Genomic DNA, 17957 nt, shown 5'->3' with positions numbered 1-17957 from the left:
TTACCCACAATGGCTTTTCTTTCCTGGTATTATGGTTGTTTCCAAACAGTAAACTTGATAATGTAGTTGGTTTTATTGGAAGCCTTTTAATTGTTGTTATACTTGTCTATTTAAAATTTATTGATATATATATATATTACATTGTTTTATCCTAATAAATAATTTATTCCGGAGAAATGAGACTTCTTGTTTTTTACTTTTGAATCAAATGTGTCATTACTAAAACAATTCTGTGTAGAGTTTTGTAAAAGTGGTAATTGAATAATATCCATGTACCGCTTTTCTTTTCAATGTTTCAGAAGAGATTAAAGGTGGTCATCCCTACAGCTTGAATTGAAAAGTGTCAAGTTTGATTAGAAAGGGATTTTCATCTGTATTGATGTAATTACTATTTTGAAACCCAGTGTTAAGTGAAATTTAAATTTAGGGACAATCTTAAATTTGAACTTCATTCGGTTTCATCAGAAAATTGTCATTTGGTTTGGTTACTTTATGCAACACGATATAGCAGGAGCAACCTGCAATTTTCAAAATCCAAGATGGCTGCTTTTCTGATTGGTCCCAAAATGCATTATGTACAGTAAGGTACCAAGGGGGAACTTGCATGTGAAATTTGAGAAAGATCCCTTCAAAACTTTCTGAGAAATAGCGATAACAAGAATCGTTTACAGAGGGACAGACGGTCCACGGACACAGGTCGATTTGAATAGCCCACCATCTGAGGATGGTTGGCTAAAAATGCAATGACCACACCGGGACTCGAACCTGGAACCTCCAAATTCTGGCATGATGGACGCTTTAACCATTTGAGCTAACTGGCATTCAGCCCAGTCTCTACATTTACTACATTTAACCATTGAGTCAAGGACAGCATTTGAAATGCAACGTCGACCAATGATCATGGAAATCTAATAGAACTTTGATTGATATGATGTTATGCTGAACCACACTGCATGGTCGCAGGCATATAGATTATTGATTAACCCCCCCCCCCCCCCCCCCCCCCACAGTCACAGAGGCATAGGTGATTACTACATGCATACACACCAACAAAAGACGCACTGCCTTACAAAATGTGGTTGGGGGTATATATATTTGACAACCATTGACTTTGAGAGATTATGCCACTTGAACCTCTGGTTACAAATAAAAACTAAAACAAAAAATGTATAGAAAAACATAATTTATCCAACATTGTACAACATGAAAAAATAGTACGCAGTAAAACATGAAACAAGATGTACACGTTTAGTCAATAGTGATATAAATTAGAAGCAATGTCAAAAACACAAATGATCAATTTAGTAGCAAGGTTGACAGTTAATAAAGCAATAAAGTTCTGTGAATTACAGAATGAATCACAGGTACGTATTTTATCATTATTACGGTAGGTGAGCTAAAAGAAAATATTTTCAAAAGCATAATTTTAGGTTCTGATTTGGTGAAAACCATTCAACGGTGGGAATCAACTGAAATTTCATAATTAGTTTGGTGATAATTTAAAATCTGTATGACTTGCATATATTTAATGATTAGGTTTGATTGCATTTCATCACACGTCTCTGAAATTAAGCACCATTTGCAGAAATGAAAATAAAGAAAAACCAACAATTAACAATAATTAATATATTGATACATTTTCAGACAATTCTGTCCATCAACTTATTACAATTAGCTCCAGGTGTGTCAATACACCTTTAAAAATAAATAATAACAAAGTTCACACACATTGTCCTACTCGCCCAGTGGGACAACAGAGATATGTAAGTTGGAAAGCTTGTGAAACCCCTTTACCATTCATGAAACCAGAAATCTTCTAGTAATGTTTGGTAAACATCTGAATAGTATGTGTAATTTAACCCGACTTTGTATGTGTAATTTAACCAGACTTTTAACAAGGTCATATTTGGAATAAAATTATTCATTCTCTTGTCATATCAATGAATATTTTTGAATCTTTTTAAACGATTTCATTTTCGATCCCCAACATAAGTCCAAATTGAAAACTAACTCGATTTACTGAGGTAACCTTTATAATTGTGATGATTGTGGTGATTTTTATCTCTTGCAAAGTTACTGTTAGCATACATATTTTAGTGGTTATCTGATTTTAGCACTTTTCATGCTATAGGCATTGTGCTAAATTATGCTAATTACACTTTTAACGTACCATTTATATAGCAAATGATAATGATCTGCTAATCTGTTAAAAAAGTGTAATACAACCTTTAGCTAGTTTCCATTCCTTATGTTAAATAAATACACTTTGAGCTTCTCTCTCTTCCTGTATTACTTTACTTAGCCCGAGTTTCCTCTGGCCCCTACAACAACACAATAGACATTTTGACGGACAGATTTCTAGTGTTAGGCCAGAGGAAGCCAGCTACAGGTATATGTACAACATTATGATACATTTGTTCTGATTTTTTGTACACGAGATGAAAATAAAACAAAGGGACATCTTAGGGAAGTTACTTAAAAAAAACGATGAAAAATTATGTTTAATTTATCTTCTGTTCTTCTTTCCTGAAAATAAAGTCGAATTGTGTGGCTAGAAAACGTCTACATGAAAATATACTATAAATGTTGGAAATTTCAAGAGTTTTCATTTTTCACTCCTAGCTAAAAATATAAACATTGGAAATAAAATTTACAGAAAAAATTACAGTTAGTTTCATTATTTCCACAGCAAAATACTTTTACTTTTGATAATGAAATCTTTGGTAAAACGGAAAATTATTGAAACTATTGGAGGAAAAAACAACATTTACAAACCTGACTAGTTGATACAAGACAGTATATATATACATGTATATAAAAGTTTGGTTAAACAATTGTTGTCTAGTACAATCATACATTTGCAGTGTTTGGAATGTGAGATACATAGGATAGTCCCAGTGTTCGGTGACGGATTCGGATTAATGAAAATTACAAACACTATGAACTCCCGGGGGTTTTCTTGAGGGCTTTTTAGGGCCGTTAATTAGTTAGAAATTAGTTCATATTTAAACCAAATTCCCAAAATTTGCAGTTTACTCATGACAAAATCTTTCCCTATTCACCAATTTTCTTCCCAAAATGAGAAACAAAAAGCCCCGTCCCAAACCAGTGAGAAAAAGCCATGACTACAAATATTCCTCAAAATATGACATTGTATTGATGAAAATTGCTACTGAACACATCACAAAAATCAGCATTTAAAATCAGCTACAAGATACTTTATGAATGTTCATCTGACATCTTGTCTCTACAATCACAGCCATATATACTTCTTCAGATTTAATATATAGAATGAAGCTCCGATAATCAAAAAAATTCATGGAAATACAAACTTTCAACTTGCAAATGAAGTGAAGTAAAAACAGACTCTTTTTCTCAATTGGATAAACTTACGAAATAATTAAAATGTTGATAGAATGCCGACTCTATTTGACGAGATGAAAGTTAGCAATAGGTGGAGTCATGTAGGCGGTAAACCAGTAATTAATCAAACTCTCCTTCTTACGCGTAGAAGCAACAAACACTCAAACTCCTCTACTGGTACGTTTAGCCAAGAAAAGCACTCTTCCACTCAACAGCATACAGACTGGACGACTCCGCAGGCAAGCATTGTGATTCAAAAATGTCTAACAAGGGTCGTAAGTTTAATCATGTCTTCGACTTACTAAATCACTCTTCCTCATAGCACAGGTATTAGGACTCTCTGAAATTACATATTGTTTGAAAACAACCTTATACCAAGGTCATATTTTTCACGGATTTTTTTTTATCAAATCTGCCACAAGCACCCGCAAACCCAAGTAACCAGAATAATCGTTTTATAAAAATGACCTTATTTCTGATATTTGCTTGTGGCTTAAAATCAAATTTACCAATGATTCAAGACATTCTGGGTGACTACTAGATTTCCTCATCTACTACTCTTAAAAGGGGGACCTGCCCCTTCATCATTCAACACTGAATTCCCTGTGTCGATTAATACTCCATACCAAATCAATTGATAATCAATAACTTAATTATTGTCCATAATCTAAAATAAAAGGCGAAAGCAGAGAAATGGCATATCCTCAGTAAAGCTTGGCGTATTCTCACTTATCATGATGAAAATTTAGGCCAGTGAATGATGAAATTCATTATCCGTTCCCACAATCATGATCAGCAGCACGATGATGAGGCGCGATGAACACAAGTTTACGTGTTCAGACGTTTCATCCTCGGTAGCCTTCTTGCATGATGATGAGGCACAGTGAAACAATGTTTACATATTTCTGGACTCTAAATTTTTCATCCATTTTTCATCCTCAATAGCCTTGTTGCATTATGATTTGGTGTAGCTTCTCCTCTTTGGCACGCCGTGTGTGACACAACTACAAAAAGAACAAGGACATAGTCGTCAAGATCCCCTGCCTATGCAAATATTGTATTACACCAAATTAAAGTGGGCAACATGCATAAAAACATGAAACACATGACATAGCATTTAGAATCATTACATGCATTTTTGTTCAGTCATCAAAATCCTGTGAAAGTAATCAACCTAGTTGTTGAAATCAATAATTTAATTATTGTCCATAATCTAAAGTTAAAGGTGACAGCAGAGAAATTGCATACCTTGGTGTATTCTCACTTATACTGATGAAAATTTAGGCCAGTGAATCTTAATCGTATGTAATGATTACAAATCTTTTTTTTTTCTTTTTTCGTTTATTGACAAACAAAATGTACATTACAAAAACATATATAGAACAGTACATTGATTCAAAGCGACTGCCAAGACTCGTGCTAGATTAAAGCTACAACGCTGAGTAAATCAAATTTAAGAGAAACAAGGCATTCCCCAATTGACCTGTACACTCCATCAAACCACATCTTCGCTCATCAAGAATACTCCGATGTTATGTGTTACTTTAATTTATTTCGAGATAGTTGTTGGTATTAGTGTACCAAACCTCTAACACAATATTAATTTATATTGAGATAATTGTCGGTACCAGTGTACTAAACCTTTAACACAATATTAATTTATATTGAGATAGTTGTCGGTATTAGTGTACTAAACCTTTAACTTAATATTAATTTATATTGAGATAGTTGTCGGTACCAGTGTACTAAATCTTTTAATACACTAAGACAGGACAAGTCCGAGATTGACATGTGATGCGGTGGAGGACAGCAATATTAATAACATCAGTAGTCATGTGAATAATATAGAAATGTATTAGTTTAAGGGAGACAACCAAGATATATCGTACGTAAAATTAGAATTTTGTAGAATTTGTGACACTTACCATCCTTGTTTGTATAAACTTCTGCATAAACTCATCGATGTTGATTTTCTCTGCAAATAAAAACAAGGAAAATGCTCTCATTAACATTCGAAAACAAGATCATAATTCAATGTCTTTGAGATAGCAATGACAATAGTAAGCGAAATAAACATACAAATAAATGGCTTCATTTAACAAAAAAATATTATCATCAGATCTCAATATATCAGTCACAGTGACCTACTTTGTGGTTTAAAATACTCCTAAATGTGACTTTATTTTATTTTACCACTTTTGGCTGTGGTGGCTGAGAAATGGACCTGTCTGTGTTTTCGTGGTTGTGTCCTTGGGCAAATCACTTTATCCTAATTGTTCTGGATGGGATGTGATGGGTCTCCCGTATGTTGTTATGTAAGGTAGTCACCAACTACTACAAGGAGACTGAACCTCAAAATTACCCTGGCTGTTCACGGCGAGACAAACCCAGAAAAGTTGGCCTAGATGGAAGCGAGTTAAGGATCTAATGTTGGACGACACGGGAGTACCCCGAGAAAACCCACGTGGTCCGGCAGGTCACCCCTGTCAGGTCCAATCAGGGAAAGGCACCTTTTGGGCCATTTTAACCCTCTTGGTATTTTCCCTGGGGAATATTCCCCTTCCCCGAAAATATAAACACACTTCTAAAATGTAACTTGTTTACGAGGAAGATGAATTATGAGGAATCGTACTGGGCCATTTTAACCCTCTTGGTATAATTTGTGGGGAACATTCCCTTCCCTAAAGTAAAACACATTTCTGAAAGTGCAGATTCCAATATCCCTCCAGGACTCGTCACAAAGGATAAAGGCCGTTTTGAGTGCCCATTAACCTAATCAGACTATGAGTATCTAATATACTCCAGTACTCACTGTCAATCCGAGTAGAAAATGAGTACCAGGTATGACGGGCGTCTAAAAATACTTACTATCCATCAATTCTCCTACTATGTTCTCCGCCTCCTCCTCAGCCTCCATCAGCGACACCTTCAAACATGTCTGGATGTTCGTCGGCTGGAACTTGTCAGACTCGGACATCAATTGTACCTGGTTACTCTCGAACTCCTCCCGCATACTCTCAAACAGGCTGTTCTGTAAATAAATCATACTCTCAAACAGGCTGTTCTGTAAATAAATGATACTCTTGTTATTGTTGATACAGCAGGTGCAGTAAACTTTGAATATATTCATTTTTGAAGCAACAAAATTTCAGCAAGGACATATTTTTAAGACCAGATTTGTTTAATAATATAAATTTGAAAATAATTTGTCATGGTACCTAAATTTTTATTAAGAACAAAGTAAATTGAAACATCACTTTAGTTTTATATCCTGTTGATTGTGGGTACTGTAGTTAACCTCCAAAAGGCACAATTCTTAACCCCTCAGTAATTCTAAATGTATATAGAGGCAAAATATCTGGTGGTAAATTCGACCTGAAAAAAATATTGACCTGAAATTTACTTTAAATTGACATGAAATTCAAATTCAGGTTAATTTCAGGTCAAATTCAATTGACATGAAGACATCTTGCCAGAGGCATGTTAATTTTTTTTTTTTATAAACTCCATGTTGTATTGATATTGACAAGCTAACTGCTCTATGATGATGATTACAAGATTAAAGTGAGATAAAGAATGAGGCTTACCTTGTCAGCCACCCATTGCTTCATCTGTAAGATTGTGGGCTTTTTGGACAAATTCTCCCCTGGAAACAGGAAATTTCATATGAATTAAATTTAAGGAAATTCCAGCTCCTCAAAATTTAGACCTACCAAGATCATGTAATGACCATCAATGAAAATCACTAAGCTGATGAATATGGTGATTTATGAGGAATATTTCATTCAAATTTACATGTCTGGCTTTCATCTGAGAGCTTTAAGCAATAAGTTAAAATGTCATTTGAGCAGAGTGCCAACATATTTAATGACTGAGACAATACATATTCTCAAAGAAGAAATTTTAAATTCATCTTATATAATTGATGGGTAGAGATAGAGCCTGGAACAATCTTCACACAGAGAACTGGGCTGTTTTCGTTTTTTTGCACTCCAAACAGTTCGTGTTGTTTGTTTATGAAATAAAGACAGACCTGGTGATTTTATATTGTTTTCAGACGAGCCTTGACAAAGACTTCCAAGGCCTGTATTAACATTTGCAGGTCCGTCAGGATATATGTTTGAAATATTACATTAAACAAGAGATCCCAGAGGGATCTTGGCGCCCACCATTGAATGATCTTTATAGGTTACATGTCAGATTGATCTTTTCTCTACTTTTCCCTTCCTCTAAGTCTTACTAATCTGTGTAAATTCAGAAACAGCCCTCTAGTACTTTTCAAACAAGGGGAACCTATATATAAAATTTAAGATTTAGCGATAATGGCTGTCTGTCGGCCATGTTGTTTTCGGATTGGTCCCAAAATGCAACACCAGGGACCAAGGGGAACCTACATATGAAATTTGAGAAAGATCCCTTCAGTACTTTCTGAGAAATAGCGATAACAAACTTCAATTGTCAAAATCCAAGATGGCTGCCTGTCGGCCATGTTGTTTTCCGATAGGTCTCAAAATGCGATATGCATAACTAGGCACCAAGGGGAACATACATATGAAATTTGAGCAAGATCCCTTCAGTACTTTCTGAGAAATAGCGATAACAAACTTCAATTGTCAAAATCCAAGATGGCTGCCTGTCGGCCATGTTGTATTCCGATAGGTCTCAAAATGTGATATGCATAACTAGGCACCAAGGGGAACCTACATATGAAATTTGAGAAAGATCCCTTCAGCAATTTCTGATAAATAGCGATAACAAACTTCAATTGTCAAAATCCAAGATGGCTGCCTGTCGGCCATGTTGTTTTCCGATAGGTCTCAAAATGCGATATGCATAACTAGGCACCAAGGGGAACATACATATGAAATTTGAGCAAGATCCCTTCAGTACTTTCTGAGAAATAGCGATAACAAACTTCAATTGTCAAAATCCAAGATGGCTGCCTGTCGGCCATGTTGTTTTCCGAATGGTCTCAAAACGCAATATGCATAACTAGGCACCAAGGGGAACCTTCATATGAAATTTGAGAAAGATCCCTTCAGCACTTTCTGAGAAATAGCGATAACAAGAATTGTTTACGGACGGAGGGACGGACGGACGACGGACGCAGGGCGATTTGAACAGCCCACCATCTGATGATGGTGGGCTAAAAATACCAGATGGCTGTCTGTCGGCCATGTTGTTTTCCGATAGGTCTCAAAATGCGATATGCATAACTAGGCACCAAGGGGAACCTACATAAGGAATTTGAGAAAGATCCCTTCAGTACTTTCTGAGAAATAGCGATAACAAGAATTGTTTACGGACGGACAGACGGACGGACGACGGACCACGGACGCAGGGCGATTTGAATAGCCCACCATCTGATGATGGTGGGCTAAAAACTGACTAACCGGTTTGTCCGTCTGAAGACGTTTTATTTCACTTATTCTTCAGTTCTGTAAAGGCGACTGTAAATCTACCACTAGTCTGATTAAATAAGTTCTTCCTAAGCTTCATTTGACAGGCTTTCTTTGTCCCCTGTGAGTTTGGAGACACCTTATTAAGACACCTACTTCAAGACTTATACATTCGTTTGGAAGTTTCTTTTGTCCTCTGTTAGTTTCAAGACATCGTGTAAAAATACCTACCTTCTACATCTAGTGATGTATAATAGGCTAAAACACCAAAATGGATGATCGTCACTGATATGTATGACCATTGACAGTGACATTTGTGTCAATTTCTCCTGATATATAACAGAGAACAATCTCCCGCCGATTAATCGATTATAAATTTTACCATCGATGATCAGAATCGGAAGGCCTTTCCGTTTAGTTAATCGACTCCTACCGATCAGCACTACACCACTACCTACATCTATACATATATGCGTTCATTTGACAACTTTTCTCTGTCTCCTGTGAGTTTGAAGACATCTTGCAAAGATACCTACTTGCTAAGCCTATACATTCGTTTGAAAGCTTTTCCCTGTCCTCGGCTAGTTTGGCCACGTCTGGTAGGTTCTGAATCATCTCGAGAACTTTTTCTTCCTCATGCAATATAGAGTTGAGCTCAGACAGGCTGGAAAATACAACAATCGGACATATGTTCATATTTAATATCAAATAGATCCTAACCATTAATACATCATTCAATACTCTCCGTCCGCTATATATCTTACATAAACTTTTCAATTAGAATTTTTTCAGCATAACTACGGAGTACACTTCAATTGTGATACTGTACAACCTGATATTTTTGTGGGGATGATATTTTCGCTTATTTCTTGGGTAATCATTCAAATGATAAATTCTATGGGCGCAGAGAGTTAATGTGGACATAATCCAGTGTTTTTGTTCCCATTATTTTTCAGCCTCCCGTGGCTTTTGAGTTGGGCTTTTGAGTTGGGAAAATTCATCGACATTTTGAGAAATTTGGGAAAATACCAAATTGCAAAAATAAAGTACTGATTTTGTCAAATAAATTTATTAATATATAGTTCACCATGTTTTCAGCATAATTAAAGTAAACATCACTTCCTACAAAAAAAAAACACATTGTAAGTTGTTTATAATCATCTTGTGCCCATAATATGCCAGCATGGTGAGATATGACTTGTTGCTATTGAAGTTCTGAATTCGTTGTTTTAATCCTTTGAAAAGATCAACAAGTTCCTCTTAATCAGTCAACAAAAGCTCCTTGTTCAGGTGTCAAATCCCGGTAAGAATGAGTATTCATACCCTGCATGCACTGCACTCTGTCAGAGTACAAGAAATCCCTCATATACTCTACTCAGTCAGGGATCAATCCAGCCATATTTTTTTACCGTTTATCGGTAAATTTCCCCTAGAGATATAAATTCTCCTTTCCCCTAAAATTCCCCAAAAAGCTTGTTAAAAGTTCCCCAAATCACATTAAAAAGTCCCCTTCTCATGACCTCCTAACCTCTGAATTTATTTTTAAAACTCCCCTTTATATATATATATATAAATTTTGAAGGTTTGGATCACTTAAAAGTGCTGAAAAGCCATCTCCTTGCATCTAAGAATGCAAAATTTTCCAAAAATGCTCCACCCCCCTCTCGTGCTCTCCCCCTGGCTTATGAAGTCCTTCGGCCTCCTATTTTTCCCCACCACAGTAAAAAGGGTATACTTCCCCAAATCCTGTCTTGATCCCTGACAGTCTACAGCCGACAATGTAGCAAGCCCCGCACAGGGCTGTTGTATGTACACATATTTTTTTAGTAGAATTTACATGTATATAAAGAAATGATTTGGATAATTACTATCAGTATCCTAATTAATGTATCACTTATTCTAACCAGACCTTCATGTTCATTTGTGTAGTACATGTATTTGGTTTTACGATGTCTGCATCATTTGAGTGCTTAAAATCAATGACATCTATTACATCGTTTTAATGATCAAGATCTAAAACAACAAAGATCGCACGCCTCTAGGCCTACGTGATGATGTTACATGTTTGAAAGTGATAACGTTCATATTAGCTAGGTTAGGAAAATACTTCATGGCTTCGGAAATCACGATGTTATATATCATTTACAAAATGTCAGAATAGGTAAAAGAAAATTTCAAATTTTTTTTTCCAGCTTTAATAATTGGGAAACTTCATTGAAATTTTGGGAAAATACAAAATTTTTTGCCTAGGGGAAACAGCTGATATTCAGGGGTAAAACAGGCCAAACAAAAACACTGTAATCATCACAACAAACCATTTGTCTACAAAAGGTAGGAGTAATTATCTTGTTTGTAAAAACATCGGTGGACAAAACAGCTCACTAGCTGGCTATCGCAGTGTAAACAACTTGTCAATCCAATGTGTCAAATTTTACCTGGGTCCATGAATTTCAATGAGCTGGACGTTACACGTTTTTATTATTGATTATTCTATAATTTGAATGTCTTAATGAAATGTTGCAAAAATCTTGGTCGTTCACGAGAGGGATACCAACGTACATTTCACGTTTTTGGACATGATTAAGCGGTCGTTGGTCGGGTTAGCGGGGTGGTCGTTAAGAAGGGGTAATTTATCGTTGGAAAACGTCGGTGAACGCGAAACTTGGTCGCATACAGGGAGTGGTCGTTCTTGAGAGTGGTCGTAAATAGGGGGACCACTGTACATTCGTTTGGAAGTTTCTTTTGTCCTCTGTTAGTTTCAAGACATCGTGTAAAAATACCTACCTTCTACATCTAGTGATGTATAATAGGCTAAAACACCAAAATGGATTATCGTCACTGATATGTATGACCATTGACAGTGACATTTGTGTCAATTTCTCCTGATATATAAGAGAACAATCTCCAGCCGATTAATCGATTATAAATTTTACCATCGATGATCAGAATCAGAAGGCCTTTCCGTTTAGTTAATCGACTTCAACCGATCAGCACTACACCACTACCTACATCTATACATATACATGTATGCGTTCAACAACTTTTCTCTGTCTCCTGTGAGTTTGAAGACATCTTGTAAAGATACCTACTTGCTAAGCCTATACATTCGTTTGAAAGCTTTTCCCTGTCCTCGGCTAGTTTGGCCACGTCTGGTAGGTTCTGAATCATCTCGAGAACTTTTTCTTCCTCATGCAATATAGAGTTGAGCTCAGACAGGCTGGAAAATACAACAATCGGACATATGTTCATATTTAATATCAAATAGATCCTAACCATTAATACATCATTCAATACTCTCCGTCCGCTATATATCTTACATAAACTTTTCAATTAGAATTTTTTCAGCATAACTACGGAGTACACTTCAATTGTGATACTGTACAACCTGTTATTTTTGTGGGGATGATATTTTTGCTTATTTCTTGGGTAATCATTCAAATGATAAATTCTATGGGCGCAGAGAGTTAATGTGGACATAATCCATTATCGATGATGGACAGATTCCAGGGTTGTAGAGAATGAAAGTGGTCGTTACCCTCAGGAGTATCGAGGATGGACAGATTCCAGGGTTGTAGAGAAGGAAAGTGGTTGTAACCCCTGGAGTATCGAGGATGGACAGATTCCAGGGTTCTAGAGAATGAAAGTGGTCATTACCCCCGGAGTATCGAGGATGGACAGATTCCAGGGTTGTAGAGAAGGAAAGTGGTTGTAACCCCTGGAGTATCGAGGATGGACAGATTCCAGGGTTGTAGAGAATGAAAGTGGTCGTTACCCCCGGAGTATCGAGGATGGACAGATTCCAGGGTTGTAGAGAAGGAAAGTGGTTGTAACCCCTGGAGTATCGAGGATGGACAGATTCCAGGGTTCTAGAGAATGAAAGTGGTCGTCACCCCTGGAGTATTGAGGATGGACAGATTCCAGGGTTGTAGAGAATGAAAGTGGTCGTCACCCCTGGAGTATTGAGGATGGACAGATTCCAGGGTTGTAGAGAATGAAATTGGTTGTAACCCCTGGAGTATCGAGGATAGACAGATTCCAGGGTTGTAGAGAATGAATTCCAGGGTTGTAGAGAATGAAAGTGGTTGTTACCCCCGGAGTGTCAAGGATGGACAGATTCCAGGGTTGTAGAGAATGAAAGTGGTCGTAACCCCTGGAATATCGAGGATAATATTGACACTGCAGTTCCTTCGAAAGTAAAACATATGTAACCCTGGTAACTGCTAGTCGCAATAGAACACTTGGCTAAAGACATCATTTATGTTTTGGGAGGCTGGTCTAGATGCTGACTTTATAGTGCTACCTCACTGAAGCATATTGCCAAAGACATCCAGCAGGACACACCACCCGGACACATTATACTGATAAGGGCAAAACCAGGTATCCCACTCCAAAAATGCTGAGTGTCAAGCAGGAGTAGTGATAACTATTTTTAAAGACTCTTGTATGTCTCGGCCGCGGGACAGAACCAAAACCCTTCCTCACAGGGTGAACGATCAACTAAAGTCTAAAAGATAGGCAGTATCAAGGGAGGCATACCGAAGAAGAAAAATATTTCAAATTTAGTTTGCTTTCATGGATCATGGAATGGAGGCAGCTGGTAAAATTCTTTAGGTACAATTCTTACACAGCAGTAACAACAGGTATTAAAGCTTGTTGTGTGGGGGAAATAGCAGAAATTTAAGTAACTGAAAGATCAGACTTGTGCTTTCTACTGTACCATATATGTGTCCAGATGAGTTGAAAATCTTCGGAAACACTTCACACAGAAATCATATCATCTTATTGATGGACTTCAAGAACGGATAGTTTAGGAAAAAGGGAGACAACTCCACAGAGATCAGAAATCCTGGGGCTAAAAACCCTATACCCTTCCACATTTTACCCAGACAGATGATAGTTGTTTCATTACCTTTTTTTCTTCAGCTCTGGAAAGGCGACTTTTACATTGGGGATGCCTCCATTTTGTGTCACAGTGCTTTCTGATTGTTCAGCCTAAAGAGTATTAAAGTAATACAGTTAAAACTTCATATAATGCTCACTATCTTATTTGTCACATTGTTTTGATACCACAGATATATTTTCAATAATATGTGATAAGCAGAATAAAATATTGTAGTTTAGTGGTCTAAACAGATCAAAGATCAGTTGCACCACTTCTAATTTCACTTCGTCTTTAATGATGACATTTCAATCTTTAAGAAGGTAAAAAAAAAAAAAAAAACTGTTTCCGCTAACCCCACTTCCTCTATATTTTTGTGTATACCATCAAGTTTTTTTGGCCATTTCAAAGGAAGGACTTTAAAAGTCAAGATTCCCTATTTTTATAACCTTAATAAAAATAATTCAAAGAATAAAAAGATTTCCCATCCCACCTACCCTATTTTTCCTGGCAGGTTAGCAGATACAAATAAATTATGTTTTTAGCGTAACATGTTCACAGGGGAAAATTTTAGACCTTGGTCTTCATTTTGAGAGCTTCACTTCTTAGACATGTGTACATTCTGCTTTAATCATATGGTGTAGTAGATAACTGGGTAGAAGAATAACAAAATTTCTTCTGGCTGTGATATGTGAATTTGATGTGTAAAGATGATGTTGCAGCACATCTGAACTACACTTGATATACAAGAGTTTATTCGGGGTTTGCACTGGACATTTCATAAATGGGGTCCTTTTCAGATAAAATGGGGCCCTTACGAATAATTTGAATCATCTTCCAGAAAAAATGGAGTATTTTTAATTTTTTATGCTTAAAAGGCTATTGGGACGGCTTCAACGCAAACCCTGTTATTGTGAGTCTCAGTACACTGTTTTATTGGGTACAACACAAAATTCAAGAATAAGAATATGATCATTAATGAATCGGAATTAATTTTTATGTATACTGTACCTGACGTCTACTGTCTAGTACTGGTGATACCCTGCTACCCCCAGGAATGGAGGGAGGTAGGGTGGGAGGCGACGGATACCCTGCTGCCATCCCCCCGGGGTTGAATCCAGAAAACTGGGCGTTTGGAGGTGGAACTGGTGGGTATCCAAGTTGAGGTCCACTGTAACAAAAACCACAGTGTCAGATCTAGTGATGAAGTAGAGATCCCCATATTATTTAAATGGTTCAGTAGTTTAACTATTATTAGACTAGATCTGAAAAGTTTTCCTAGATACAACTTTCTACTGCATTTAACTTTTATCCAAGGTGGTTCGAGGAAAACGTTAGAAATTCTTATTGCACAAAATCAATCATACACACTTCATCAGATGAAGACAGTGAGATCTGTGAAATTAAATTAATTTCAATGAGAGTACATCTGATAAATCATTGGCTGTAGCTATCTTTCTTAAAGTCAGAGGGAAACAAGCATATCATATTAAATGACATAGCTAAATGCTTATTAATGAATATTCATGTTGACAAATATAAATGGATATTAATCTATTTTAATAAACAATAATGAATATTCATGTTGTTAACCACTAATGAAGATTCATGTTTAGTACCGATGTTACCAAATTTTTTCTTCTGGTTCACTTACTAAGGCTGTGATCGTATCTGGGGTGGATTTTTCTTGAACTCTTCCACGACAGACTGTATTGCATGGCCAAGACTGGAGTGCATGGAAAACTGAAAGATGAAAGTCATTATTTATCAAATTGAAAGTTTCTTAATAAATCTTAGAAAATATTCCTAGTTGATAAAAATAATTTTCTGTCTGATGTACAATACAGATTCTCATACCAACAAACATTTAGTAATATACAAGATTTTATCTTTATATTATAAGACTGGGCCCCAAATCAAATTTAATCAAAATATTTTCAGCCATTCATTACTAGTAGTGTTTTGAAGGAAAAGTAAGTTGATTTCACTCTTCAGGATGCCAGGTTGGCCAGGAAATCAGTGCAATTCTAAAGCACAACAAGTCCACATAGACAGGCATACATTATTGTATTGTAATTACATGTTTAGACGTACGTTTAAGTAAGAGGTGACTCGCGGATAACAGCTATGTTTCCAGATGTCCTGAAGAAATATTACTTACAGAGTTAAGATTTTGACAGCCAACGATCTTCTGAGTTGGGTCTACCCAGGGATGAACCACAGGGGGAGTGATGGTCACTGTAGGTGGGTCCTGTGGGAACTGTGGGGGCAGGGATCTGTAGTATAAATAGAAGGTATTACCTGGTCATTAATATAATAGTTAAGACTGAAAACATATTCTGGTATACAATATAACAGTTTTATAAGAAACTTCAGAGAATCTACAGATATATATATATACATATAATATGGTACTGAGAATTCATTCAATGATCAGATTGCCATTTCATAACTGATAAAAAGAATTTAAAAACATTTGGAAGTAAAAACTATGCATTTTCTGTTCAGGATGAGATTTGGAAATTAGTACAAACAATTTCTGAAAATTCAAAACTTAAAAAAGAAACCTTTTTTTTTAATATACGACCCAACACTCGTATTGATCAGAATAAGTGTAAGAGTGAATATTGGAAAAGTGTAAACAATGAAATTACACAGGTGAAATAATTATGCTTACATTTTTTTTTTCAAACAACTAGTCTAATTCCAGGTACAGTTGTATAAATGCAAATGCCTGGAGAAAAAGATCAAAATCTAACCACTTAGTCAATTTAACATTGTGTAGACCATCTCCACTTATTAATTATAAGCATTAATTTGTAAAAGTTTTAACAGTCATGTACTTACATTATAAGGATGATGTTGTTTCCTCCACATTGACATGTTACTCTGTATTCTGTGTTTGGTATAGATTCTATTGGGCTGAAATTAAGATAATTTTGAATAACATTATATGCATTATGATCATATTGCTTGATCAACCCATCAAATCATGCCCCTATGTGACTTGTGTGCAAACTTCAGGTAGTATGTATTACTAATATATAAGTACTTAAAAAATGTACAATTCGACAAATCCATGGAATAGAAATTTTCAATATGTATATTTGTAACAGACCGCATGATAAATTAAATATAAAATACTGCCTCTGCTTAGGATTGAACTCAGGACCTCTGACTTACTTGCCTTACACTTACACGTAACCCATCAAGCTGTTGTGACTGGACCGGGAATCAAACCCGGGACCTCCCGCTTGATAGGCGAGTGTTTTAACCATCGACCCAAAAGTCCGGACGTTAGACTCGAGGGCCCTAACGCTTCCTAATTTTTCCACATTCCTCGAGCTCCCCATCCTAATTTTGAGGTCCTTTTTATCTTTCTGAGATAATACCCGTTTGGACTTACGGTAGCTACCGCATGTGATTTCTGACAGGGATCCATGCATAGGGCAAGGAAAGTCATGACCAGATGGGGCGGACAAATCTGTTTGTCTAAGACACCATTGTTGTGATCGGACCGGGAATCAAACCCGGGACCTCCTGCTAGGTAGGCGAGCATTCTAACCATTGAGCCAAACGTCCAGACGTTAGGCTCGAGGGCTTTGACGCTGCCTAATTTTTCTACGAGCACCTAACACTGCCCAATTTTACCACGAGGGCCTAACGCTGCCTAATTTTACCATGAGGGTCTAACGCTGCCTTATTTTACCACAAAGCTGAAGTGAAGATCTCTCTAGCCGAACAGTATATATATTGCAGGCAGTATTTACCAGGGTAACATATTCATTAGGAAAATGTATGCCAACCACAAAACTGTAGTCAGCATAACGTTAGCAAATCAAAACAGCTAATGAACAGAAAGATAGTTGGTCACTTATAATTATCAACAAGATTTACAACCTCAAATGTATGTGTCAAAACCTTCTATAAAAGTCTTGCTCTTTACAAGTGTTGCATATGCTATATTTATATATATCAGTATATATTTATCCACGTGTTATTAAGTTGGATATACGACTATACGTATATCGTAATAACTAAAAATAGACAATTGGTACATTTTCTTTCCTTCTAACATAAACTTGATACTGGATATATTTTACAGTAAAAAGATTGAATTGACACGAAATTACATCATGTTGACAAAAAATACTTACCTTAAGTTGTTCTTTTTTAAGGAATCAATTTGTTTTGCTCTGTGAGCCTGTAGATTAGTCTGTGACGGAACATTCGTTTTAGGTTTACTGCCAAACCAGTTCATTTTCGTTATGTGATATTATTATCCGGAAGTCGCTCTACGTCATCGATTATTGGGC

General features: G+C 36.3%; 1 protein-coding gene across 1 annotated transcript; it reads right to left on the bottom strand.

Moving 5' to 3' along the window:
• Positions 1 to 1168: 1168 nt before the first annotated feature.
• Positions 1169 to 17936, bottom strand: LOC117329856 (vacuolar protein sorting-associated protein 37A-like). The gene is made up of 11 exons (XM_033888032.1): positions 17799 to 17936; positions 16489 to 16563; positions 15803 to 15917; positions 15296 to 15384; positions 14653 to 14812; positions 13672 to 13754; positions 11852 to 11979; positions 6951 to 7009; positions 6232 to 6394; positions 5289 to 5338; positions 1169 to 4367 (listed from the first exon to the last, which is right to left on the bottom strand). The coding sequence occupies exons 1-11, from the start codon at positions 17900 to 17902 to the stop codon at positions 4302 to 4304; spliced, it is 1092 nt and encodes a 363-aa protein (XP_033743923.1). The 5' UTR covers positions 17903 to 17936; the 3' UTR covers positions 1169 to 4301.
• Positions 17937 to 17957: the final 21 nt, after the last annotated feature.

Source organism: Pecten maximus, chromosome 6 (assembly GCF_902652985.1).
Source record: "Pecten maximus chromosome 6, xPecMax1.1, whole genome shotgun sequence".
In the NCBI taxonomy this organism is placed as follows: Eukaryota; Metazoa; Mollusca; class Bivalvia; order Pectinida; family Pectinidae; genus Pecten; species Pecten maximus.
The sequence above is the reverse complement of the archived record's forward strand: the minus strand, read 5'-3'. Positions and strand labels throughout refer to the sequence as shown.

Bases quoted from the DNA above. Each gene is read 5' to 3' on its own strand.
- LOC117329856 (XM_033888032.1), bottom strand. From the start codon at position 17,902: ATGAACTGGTTTGGCAGTAAACCTAAAACGAATGTTCCGTCACAGACT. The intron at 7,010-11,851 runs GTAGGTATCTTT...TCCTGTTTCCAG, and splicing joins CGAATGTATAGGCTTAGCAA to GGGAGAATTTGTCCAAAAAG. The intron at 6,395-6,950 runs GTAAGCCTCATT...ATTTATTTACAG, and splicing joins AGCAATGGGTGGCTGACAAG to AACAGCCTGTTTGAGAGTAT.